The sequence below is a fragment of the Physeter macrocephalus genome, chromosome 18 (assembly GCF_002837175.3).
Source record: "Physeter macrocephalus isolate SW-GA chromosome 18, ASM283717v5, whole genome shotgun sequence".
Classification (NCBI taxonomy): domain Eukaryota; kingdom Metazoa; phylum Chordata; class Mammalia; order Artiodactyla; family Physeteridae; genus Physeter; species Physeter macrocephalus.
In genome coordinates this window covers 41,445,631-41,456,224 of record NC_041231.1, presented here as the reverse complement: position 1 = coordinate 41,456,224, position 10,594 = coordinate 41,445,631, and the positions used below count along the sequence as shown (strand labels likewise).

General features: G+C 36.8%; 1 protein-coding gene across 1 annotated transcript in view; it reads right to left on the bottom strand.

Moving 5' to 3' along the window:
- The window catches only part of DOCK3 (dedicator of cytokinesis 3), a 463,183-nt gene that overhangs the window by 299,564 nt on the left and 153,025 nt on the right, over positions 1-10,594 (bottom strand). Inside the window, exon 5 of the mRNA XM_028479808.2 lies at positions 7,048-7,144. Coding sequence (XP_028335609.1) covers positions 7,048-7,144 — 97 coding nt within the window. The remainder of the gene's footprint in view (positions 1-7,047; positions 7,145-10,594) is intronic.

Genomic DNA, 10,594 nt, shown 5'->3' with positions numbered 1-10,594 from the left:
AAAAAACTAAATGTAAGGCTGGATACTATAAAACTCTTAGAGGAAAATATAGGCAGAACACTCTTGGACATAACCCGCAGCAAGATCTTTTTTGATCCACCTCCTACAGTAATGAAAATAAAAACAAAAATAAACAAATGGGATCTAATTAAACTTCAAACTTTTTACACAGAAAAGGAAACCATGAACAAAACAAAAAGAAAGCCCTCAGAACGGGAGAAAATATGCATTAATTTGCATTACACTAATGGCTAATTATATGGAAAATCTTTTCATGTTCTTATTGACTCTCCATATATCCTCCTTGATGAAGTGTCTATTCAAGTCATCTGCCCATTTTCTAACTGGTTAGAAATTATTGTTAGAATTACTCTTCAGTTTAGAAAGTTCTTTATATATTCTACATACAAGTCTTTTGACAGGTATGTGATTTGAAAATATTTTCTTCCAGTCTATGACTTATCTTTTCATCCTTTAACAGGGTCATTCAAGAGCAAAATTTTTCATTTTGATGAAGTCCAATTTATCAACCTTTACTTTTATGGACTGTTCCTTTAGTGTCATGCTTAAGAACTCTTCACCTAATTGTAGGTCATGAAGATTTCTCCTATATGTTCTCCTAAAATTTTTATAGTTTTATGTTTAACATTTAGGTCTATGATGTATAACGGATGAGGTTTAAGTCAAGTTTTTTGTTTTTTGTTTTTGCCTCTGAACTTCCAACTACTCCACCTAACCATTTGACAGGAGCATCTTTCCTCTGTTTAATTCCTTCTGCACCTTTGCCACAAATCAGTTGCCCTTACTTGACTGAATCTATGTCTGAACTCTCTATCCTGTTCCCTTAATCTATAATCAGTGTCTATCCCTCTGCCAATACCACTCCATCTTGATTACTGTAGCTATAGTAAGCTTTAAAATTAGGTAACTTGATTCCTCTAACTTTATTCTTCTTTTGTATTCCCTTATAAATTTTAGAATCACCTTCTCTATATTTACGAAATATCCTGCTAGGACTGTTTCAAGAATTAAATGTACAGATCAATCTGGGTAGAACAGACATTTTTAATATCTGAGTCTTCCAACCCATGAACATGTCATGTCTGTCCCTTTATTTATTGTCTTCTTTGCTTTTTTTCATTAGCATTTTTGTGGTTTTCAGCATATACAAATTCTATGTTTTGTTGGATTTATACCTAAATGTTTCATTTTTGAGCAATTGTAAATGGTATATGTTTTAAAATTTGGTTTCCAATTGTTCACTGCCAATATGTGGCAATATGATTGAGAGAGAGAGAGTTTGTGTGTGTATTTTGACCTGATATCCTGCAACTGAAAACTTACTTATTTTCAGAACTATCTTTTGTAAATTCTAGTGTTTGCGGATTCCTTGGGATTTGCTAGGTAGCCAATCATATCACCTGCGAATACAAACAGCTTTATGTTTTCATTCTAATCTGCATGTGTCTTCCTTCGTTTTCTTCCCTTACTGCATTGGTTAAGTATTCTACTACTAAGTTGAATTGGCTTGTTGAGAGCAGACATCCTTACCTTATTCCCAAAAGAAGACTTTTATCATTAAGTATGATGTTTGCTGTACATTTTAATAAATGCCCTTTATCAGGGTGAGAAAGTCCCCTTATATTCCTAGTTCGCTAAGAGTTTTTATCATGAAAGTTGAATTTTCTCAAATGCTTTTTCTGAATCAATTGATACGATATGGTGGTTTTTCTTCTTTAGATTGTTGGTAGAATTCACCACTAGAACCATCTGTGCCTGGACATTTCTTTTTTTAGAAGGATTTTCATTATAAATTCAATTACTTTAATAGCTGTCAGATATTCAGATTATCTATTTTGTCTTGGGTGAGTTTTGGTAATATGTAGTTTTCAAGGATTTGTTCTATTCCTCTAAACTGTCATTTATGTGTACAAAGTTGTTTATAGTATTCTCTTATTACCTGTTTAATATTTGTGGTATCTATAGTGATATCTCTTTCTTTACTCCTAATATATTGATAATTACCATTTTCTCTCATTTTGCTAAATGTTTATCAATTTTACTGATATTTTCAAAAACTGACTTTTGGTGTGATTGGTTTTTCCTCTACTGTTCTTCTATTTTTAATTTCATTAATTTCTGCTATTTTTTTCCTTCATTCTGCTTGCTTAGGTTTAGATTCTTTTTTTGTTGTTAACTTTTGATCCCCTTCATCCATTTCTCTGACTCCCCAATTCTGGCAACCACCAACCTGTTTCTGTTATCTATACCTATATGCTTTCTTTTTCTTTTTTTCTTTTTTTAAGGTTTCACATATAAGAGAGATCATATTCATATGATATTTATCTTTGTCTTTCTCCGCCTAACTTAAATTCTTGAAGTAGGAGCTGAATTTGACACGTTTTTCTGTTATATGCACTTAATGCTATAAACGTCTCTCTCGGCACTGCTTTAGCTGCATCCCACAGATTTTAATACATTATATTTTCATTTACATTCAGGTTTAATATACTTATTATTTCTCTTGAGACTTTCTCTTTGATACATGGATTATTTAGGAATGGCTTGTTTAATTTCTAAGTGCTTCAATATTTTCCTGTAATCTTTCTGTTATCGATTTCTAGGTTGTCTCCATTATGGTCAGAATACCCTTTGTATGACATGAATTACTACAAATTTGTTAACAGCTGTTCTATGACCTGATATTGTCACTCTTGGTGAATGTCCCATGTATGCTTGAAAACAATCTTTATTCTGATTTCACTGGGTGGAATGTTCTAAAAATTTCCATTCGATCCTGATGGTTGACGGCACTGTTCGGTTCTTCCCTACCTTGATAATTTTTAGTAGTTATATCCTTTAGTAAGCGAAGGGGTTATAAATCCCCAAGTATAATATCTGATTTCTCTAGTTTCAACTATTTTCTCCACTCAGTCCTTTAAGGTTTTACTTCATTTATTTCCCAGCTCTGTTTTTTGGTGCATGCATATTTAAGACTGCTATGTCAAAAAAAAAAAAAAAAAGACTGCTATGTCTTCTTGGTATATTGATCTTTTTATCATTTTGTAATGTCCCTTTCTTCCTGGTAGTTTTCTTTATTCTGACATCATTTTTTTCTACTAAACTAAGTTTATTTATTTTTATTTACATTTATTTAAGGAAGAGATAATTCATACTTAATACTACTATCGCTTTTCAATACAGCCATTCCAGTTTTCTTCTGATTAGTGTTTGCATGGTATGTATTTTTCTATCTCCTAACCTCCCTGTGTCATTGCATATGAAGTGAGTTTCTTATAGACAAAACACAGTTCAGTCTTTTTTGATCAATTCTACCATTTCCTACCTTTTAATTATTCATATATTAGGACTTAAGTCTGCCATTTTAGTACTTCTGTTTGTTCCATCCATTTTACCTTCCTCTGTTTCCCCTTTCTTATGTTCCTATAGGTTACTTGAACATTTTTAGTACTCCATTTTGATTTATTTACAATATTTTTATTATATCACCATATAATACTTTTTTAACGTTTATTGGAGTATAATTGCTTTACAATGTTGTGTTAGTTTCTACTGTATAACGAAGTGAATCAGCTATATGTATACATATATCCCCATATCCCCTCCCTCTTGCTTCTCCCTCCCACCCTCCTTATCCCACCCCTCTAGGTGGTTGCAAAGCACTGAGCAGATCTCCCTGTGCTATGCGGCTGCTTCCCACTAGCTATCTATTTTACATTTGGTAGCGTATATATGTCAATGTCACTCTCTCACTTCGTCCCAGCTTACCCTTCCCTCTCCCCATGTCCTCCAGTCCATTCTCTATGTCTGTGTCTTTATTCCTGTCCTGCCCCTAGGCTCTTCAGAACCATTTTTTTTTATTCCATATATATGTGCTAGCATACGATATTTGTTCTTCTCTTTCTGACTTACTTCACTCTGTATGACAGACTCTAGGTCCATCCACCTCACTACAAATAACTCAATTTAATTTCTTTTTATGGCTGAGTAATATTCCACTGTATATATGTGCCACAATTTCTTTATCCATTCATCTGTCGATGGACACATAGATTGCTTTCATGTCCTGGCTATTATAAATAGTGCTGCAATGAACACTGTGGTACATGACTCTTTGAATTACCATATAATATTTTTAATGACTGCTCTAGAGATTACAATGTGTGTGTGTGTGTGTAACTTGCTATAGCCTACTAGTATCAACATTTTACTACCCTGAGTGGAATACAAATACCTTGCCACAATTTATGTCCCTTTCCTTTCCCACTTTCGATAGTTTTCTTAAATATAACCTCTGTATATACTGAGAACCATGTAAATGTAATAATTTTTGCTTTGTATCATCAGACAATTTTTTAAACTGAAGAGGATTTATTTATCCCTTCCATTGCTTTCTCCACTTCTAATATCCCAACTATCCTTCCATTATCTCTTCCTTTGTGTCTGAAGAACTTCCTTCATAGTCATTATTTTACAACCAATTTGCTGGCAACAAATTTTCCTAGCTTTCCTTCATCTGACAATGGGTTGATTTCTCTTTCATTCTTTAAGTATATTTTTCCTGGATGCACAATTCTGGGGTGACATCAGGTTTTTTTTTTTTTTAGCACTTCCTCTGTTTTCCACAATTTCTGATAGGAAATCTGTTGTTGTTTCAAATTGCCCTTTCCCTAATAGCAATGTTTGGTTTCCCTTTCAAGATTTTTTCTTTAGCTTTAATTTTCAAAAGTTTAACTACAATGGGTCTGGGTATGGATTTCTTTAGGTTTATCATGTTGAGAGTTCAGTCAGCTTCTTGAATCTGTAGGATTATGTCTTTTGCAAATTTGGTAAGATTTAAGCCAATATTTCTTCAAATATTTTTTAAATTCCACATCCTGCCTCTGTCTAGCACTCTGATGCCTCAAATGTTATACCTTTTGTTATTGTCCCACAGGTCTCTGAGTCTAAGTTCACTTTTTCAATTTCTCTCCATTATTCAGACTACATAATTTCTACTGATCCATCTTGAAGTTCACCAGCTCTTTCCTCTGTTCTTTCCATTCTGCTATTTAGCCTAACCAGTAATTTTTAAATTTTGGTTAATGTATTTTTCAGTTCTAAGATTTTCATTTGATTCTTTATATTTTCTACTTATTTGCTGCAGTTTCTTATGTTTTCATTTGTTTCAAGAGAACTCATAATTGCTCACTGAGCAGTTTTACAAAAGCTGCTTTAAAATCCTTGTTGATGATTCCAACATTTGTGTCATTTCAAAGTTAGCCTCCGTTGATTGCCTTTTCTTGTTAGAGTTGAGTTTTTCCTGATTTTTTCATATGACAAGTAATTTGGGGCTGTAGGCTGGACATTTTAAGTACTATACTATCACACTCTAATTCCTACTTAAATCTTTTATTTTAGTGAATGGTCAACCTGTTTAGATTCTGAATGTGATCACAGGCTCACTTTTGTGGACTGTGATTCAAATGTCAATTTTGTTTATAAAGCCTCTCCAGTACTCCTTGGTTTTCTCACTTACATGTTACCTATATGACAGAACTCCACTCCCCATTATCCTCAGCATGGGCTTGAGTGGGGAGAAGCACTGCCTCATTTCAGCAGGGCAGGCATAGAAAATAGGGTAATATGCAGGGGAGCGGGGAGTTGTGGAAGTCAAAGTTCTACCCACAGGCTCAGTTGGGGAGGGTACCACCTTATTACTGCAAGGGGAGTGGAAATCAAAAGCTCCAACCACAGGGTCCTCTGTGGAGGAATGCTTCTTCCTTACTTCAGAGCATGGAAGAAAGTCGAGTTCTGCCTCAGAACTCTGCAGGGTAAGGTCACCATCTTGTTAATGCTGTGTAGTTGTGAAAGCCAGGGTCTCACCCACAGGCTCTGCTGAAGACAGTTGCCACCTTGTAAATTCTGGTGGGGTGGAAGTCAGTCCTCCCTACAGGCTCTACTGAGGAAGGGGACTACCTCATTACTGAGCAGGGAAGAGGAGAAGTCAGAGTTTGACCCACAGGCCCCACTGGAGGGGGACATCTCCTTGCTACTGCAGGTGGGGGAAGGGTGCGTGTGAGACAAAGCTCTGGTCATGGATACCGCTGCTGTAATGCCTGTTTGAGTGGGAAGGGGTACAGATTTTACTGTGATGTTCTCCTAGAGAATGGATGGGATAGGTTAGGATGTTTCTATCTTGCTGGGCCATCCTTTGGCTAGAGAGAACAGGCTTTCCTTGGCGCTATTTTTTTGTCTGCACTCATTAGCATTTCTAGGTTGTAGTCTTCTCTACAACCCAGGCCAAGATATATGGAAGGCAAGAAAAAAAGACAATCAGGGAACTCACTCAATCCTTGAGTCTCAAGGTCCTTAGTCAGTCCACCTTCTTTTCCCTAACTTTCAGAGTTTTCTGGTAGGTTATTTCATGAGTTTTGTCCAGGATTTTTGTGATTAGTAGGAGAAAAACAGAATGTGTTTATTCCATCTTGTTCAGAACCCAAACCCTGTCACTTATTTTCAGTCTATATTTTTTGTGTCCTATCACCCTCTACTCTCTAAGTTTCCAGAGGATATGAACTGAGGTTTTATTAACCTAGTAATTGTTGCTTGGCAAAAAGTATCATATATGACATATCCTTTAAGCTTATTAGCTGTAAGAAAATGTTGATACAGCTTCTAGGCCTTTACCCACCGTTAGGTTCACAATGTAACTCTGAAGTTTGTTCATTCATTTAATAAAGACCTGTTTTGTGAAAGCTTCTGGGGATACAGCAATGAGTAAGACAGCTAAAATCCTTGGTGTTATGGAACTTACATTCTATTGACTGGAATAGGATGGAGAGAACTGCAGGCATGTAAATAATGTGTTCTCTTCAGGTTGGACAAAACTCAAGACTACTATGTTTCAGTTAATATTAGGAACATACATTTGAAAAACTGTAGATTTCAGAAATCTATAAATTTGCAACTGGCACAAGTACAGTAATTTTTTCACTTGGTACAATTAACTTTAATGATCTAGTAAACTAGTTATAAACTACTTACCACATAGAGTTGTTTCCACAGACTGGCCCATTCTTGCAGAGTTGCTGTAACTTCAGTCACAATAGAATCTTCAAGTGGAACCACAGTTTCATACTGCCTAGAACCAGAGCCACAACAAACAGCCCCATTATCTTTGATAAAATACCAAAATACTGTCTACTGACCTTTTCAACACAGGTAAATCAAATTTAAATTCATGCAAATATAAAGAGAGGTATATCTAATTGAATACAGATTGTTTAGCAGTAATATACTGCAATAATATAAGTGAACTGAATTAAGGTAAACAAGTTTCCTCAACTTGTCCATTGAGGAATTCTGGGTCTCGTAGAGGAACTCTGATCCTGGAAACAGAAAGGTACTAGGTTTCTCTCCAATGGTGTCAGTCCCTGTGCTAACTGCCAAGGATTTAACAGTGAACAAAAATGGACAGGGTCCCTATCTTCAGAGAGCTCTTATTGTGGATAGGGAATTAGACAAATAATCACAACAGATATGGATAGCGATGCATCTAAAAAAGAAAACAAATTGTACTATCAGAGATTTTAGCTGGGGGACACGACTAAAGAAGAGAAGATCAGTGAAGTCTTCTCTGAAGAAATGGCAATGCCCAAAAGATGCAAAAAGGTCACGACAGAAAAGTATGCTGCGAGGGAGAGGTGTGGTGTCACCTGCAGAGGAAACAATATACAAGAAGTCACTGAGATGGTAAAGAATTTCACATATCTAAGAACTTAAAGAAGACTGGTATGACTGAGGCCAGCTCTCACAGGGCCTTTCCAAATGATACTAAAGATACCAGACCTTTTTTTTAAATTAATTTTTATTGGAGCATAGTTGCTTTACAAAGTCATGTTAGTTTCCACTGTACAGCAAAGTGAATCACCTATACATATACATATATCCCCTCTTTTTTGGATTTCCTTCCCATTTAGATCACCACAGGGCATTGAGAATGAATGAGACGATACTGAAAAGTTGTTCAAAGTAAGGGCATGACTTAATAATATTTTTATAATGTCTATGCCACTTTTGAGAGTTAATGAAATATTTTCTGGGACCAAAGATTTTATATACTGATATGCTGAGGTGGATGGAACCTATACTCCAATTTGTTAGCCAAAGAGAACATCATCCACTTGGAAGTAACAAAGGAAAATTCATTTCACAAATTCGCATTAAGTATCATTTCTCTACACAGCTGACAAACCACCACTGTGTTCAAAGGTGACAGTGTATTAATATGGAGCATCAATGAATATATGTTACTTGATTATGCTATACGGCTTTCTTTTTTATTTTGTGTGATTTATTCCAGCAGATTAAAAAAATCACCTTGGAATGATGCCAGAGCACTATCTATATTCATCAAATTTATAAGGTGAATTTTCAGTGCAAGGCTGAGATTTAAACTTGACACTATGGAAATAGAGAGACATGGGAGATGTTTTAAGAGTGCTGTGTTTTAGTAACATTAATGCAGAAATGCTGTATAGGATAAACTGGAATAAAATTTCTTGAAAGTTTCATCTACTGGGTCTCCAGCTACTTTAATCATTGAGACCTATGGGAAAATTACATTGTTCCTATTTTAAAGTTCTAAAACTTTGGACTCACCTCAATTTATACTAAACCAAGTCTATACTAATACTGATGTATTTTTCTTAGACTATAATATATAATCAGTATCCTGAAAATTCTTAAAATTCGGATACAGTGTTATTTATAAATACACTGTTCCACAGACCAAGTAGAATGCAGTCAGAACACTAAGAAAAATAACCAAATAAAGTGAATTAATAAGCAAATTTCCAAAGAAATTCTGGATTCATGCAGAGTAAAGAGTTTGTTAGAGGCATGAAACAAGATGGTGGAGTAGAAGGACACGCTCTCACTCCCTCTTGTGAGAACACCAGAATCACAATTAGCTGCTGGATAATCATCGACAGGAAGACACTGGAACTCACCAAAAAAGATTCCCCACATCCAAAGACAAGGAGAAGCCACAATGAGATGGTAGGAGGGGCGCAATCACAGCAAAATCAAATCCCATAACTGCTGGGTGGGTGACTCACAGACTGGAGAACACTTATACCACAGAAGTCCACCCACTGGAGTGAAGGTTCTGAGCTCCACGTCAGGCTTCCCAACCTGGGGGTCCGGCAATGGGAGGAGGAATTCCTAGAGAATCAGACTTTGAAGGCTAGAGGGATTTGACTGCAGGACTTCGACAGAACTGGGGGAAACAGAGACTCCACTCTTGGAGGGCACACACAAAGTAGTGTGCGCATCGAGACCCAGGGGAAGGAGCAGTGAATCCAGGGGAGACTGAACCACACCTACCTGCTAGTGTTGGAAGGTCTCCTGCAGAGGCAGGGGGTGGCTGTGGCTCACCGTGGGGACAAGATAACTGGCAGCAGAAGTTCTGGGAAGTACTCCTTGGTGTGAGCCCTCCCAGAGTCTGCCATTAGCCCCACCAAAGAGCCCAGGTAGGCTCCAGTGTTGGGTTGCCTCAGGCCAAACAACCAACAGGGAGGGAACCCAGCCCCACCCAACAGCAGTCAAGTGGATTAAAGTTTTACTGAGCTCTACCCACCAGAGCAACACCCAGCTCTACCCACCACCAGTCCCTCCCATCAGGAAACCTGCACAAGCCTCTTAGATAGCCTCATCCACCAGAGGGCAGACAGCAGAAGCAAGAAGAATTACAATCTGGCAGCCTGTGGAACAAAAACCACATTCACAAAAACATACACAAGATGAAAAGGCAGAGGGCTATGTACCAGATGAAGGAACAAGATAAAACACCAGAAAACAACTAAATGAAGTGGAGATAGGCAATCTTCCAGAAAAAGAATTCAGAATAATGATAGTGAAGAATATTTGAAGAGATTATAGTCGAAAACTTCCCTAACATGGGAAAGGAAATAGCCACCCAAGTCCAGGAAGCGCAGTAAGTCCCATACAGGATAAATCCAAGGAGAAACACGCCAAGACACATACTAATCAAACTGGCAAAAATTAAAGGCTAAGAAAAATTATTAAAAGCAATAAGGGAAAAACAACACATAACATACAACTGAACTCCCATAAGCTTAACAGCTGATTTCTCAGCAGAAACTCTACAAGCCAGAAGGGAGTGGCACAATATATTTAAAGTGATGAAAGGGAATAACCTACAACCAAGATTACTCTACCGGGCAAGGATCTCACTCAGATTCGATGGAGAAATCAAAAGCTTTACAGAAGAGCAAAAGCTAAGAGAATTCAGCACCACCAAACCAGCTCTACAACAAATACTAAAGGAACTTCTCTAAGTGGGAAATACAAGAGAAGGAAAGGACCTACAAAAACAAACCCAAAACAATTAACAAAATGGGCATAGGAACATACATATCGATAATTACCTTAAACGTGAATGGATTAAATGCTCCCACCAAAAGACACAGGTTTGCTGAATGGACACAAAAACAAGACCTATATATATGCTGTCTACCAGAGACCCACTTCAGACCTAGGGACACATACAGACTGAAAGTGAGGGGAT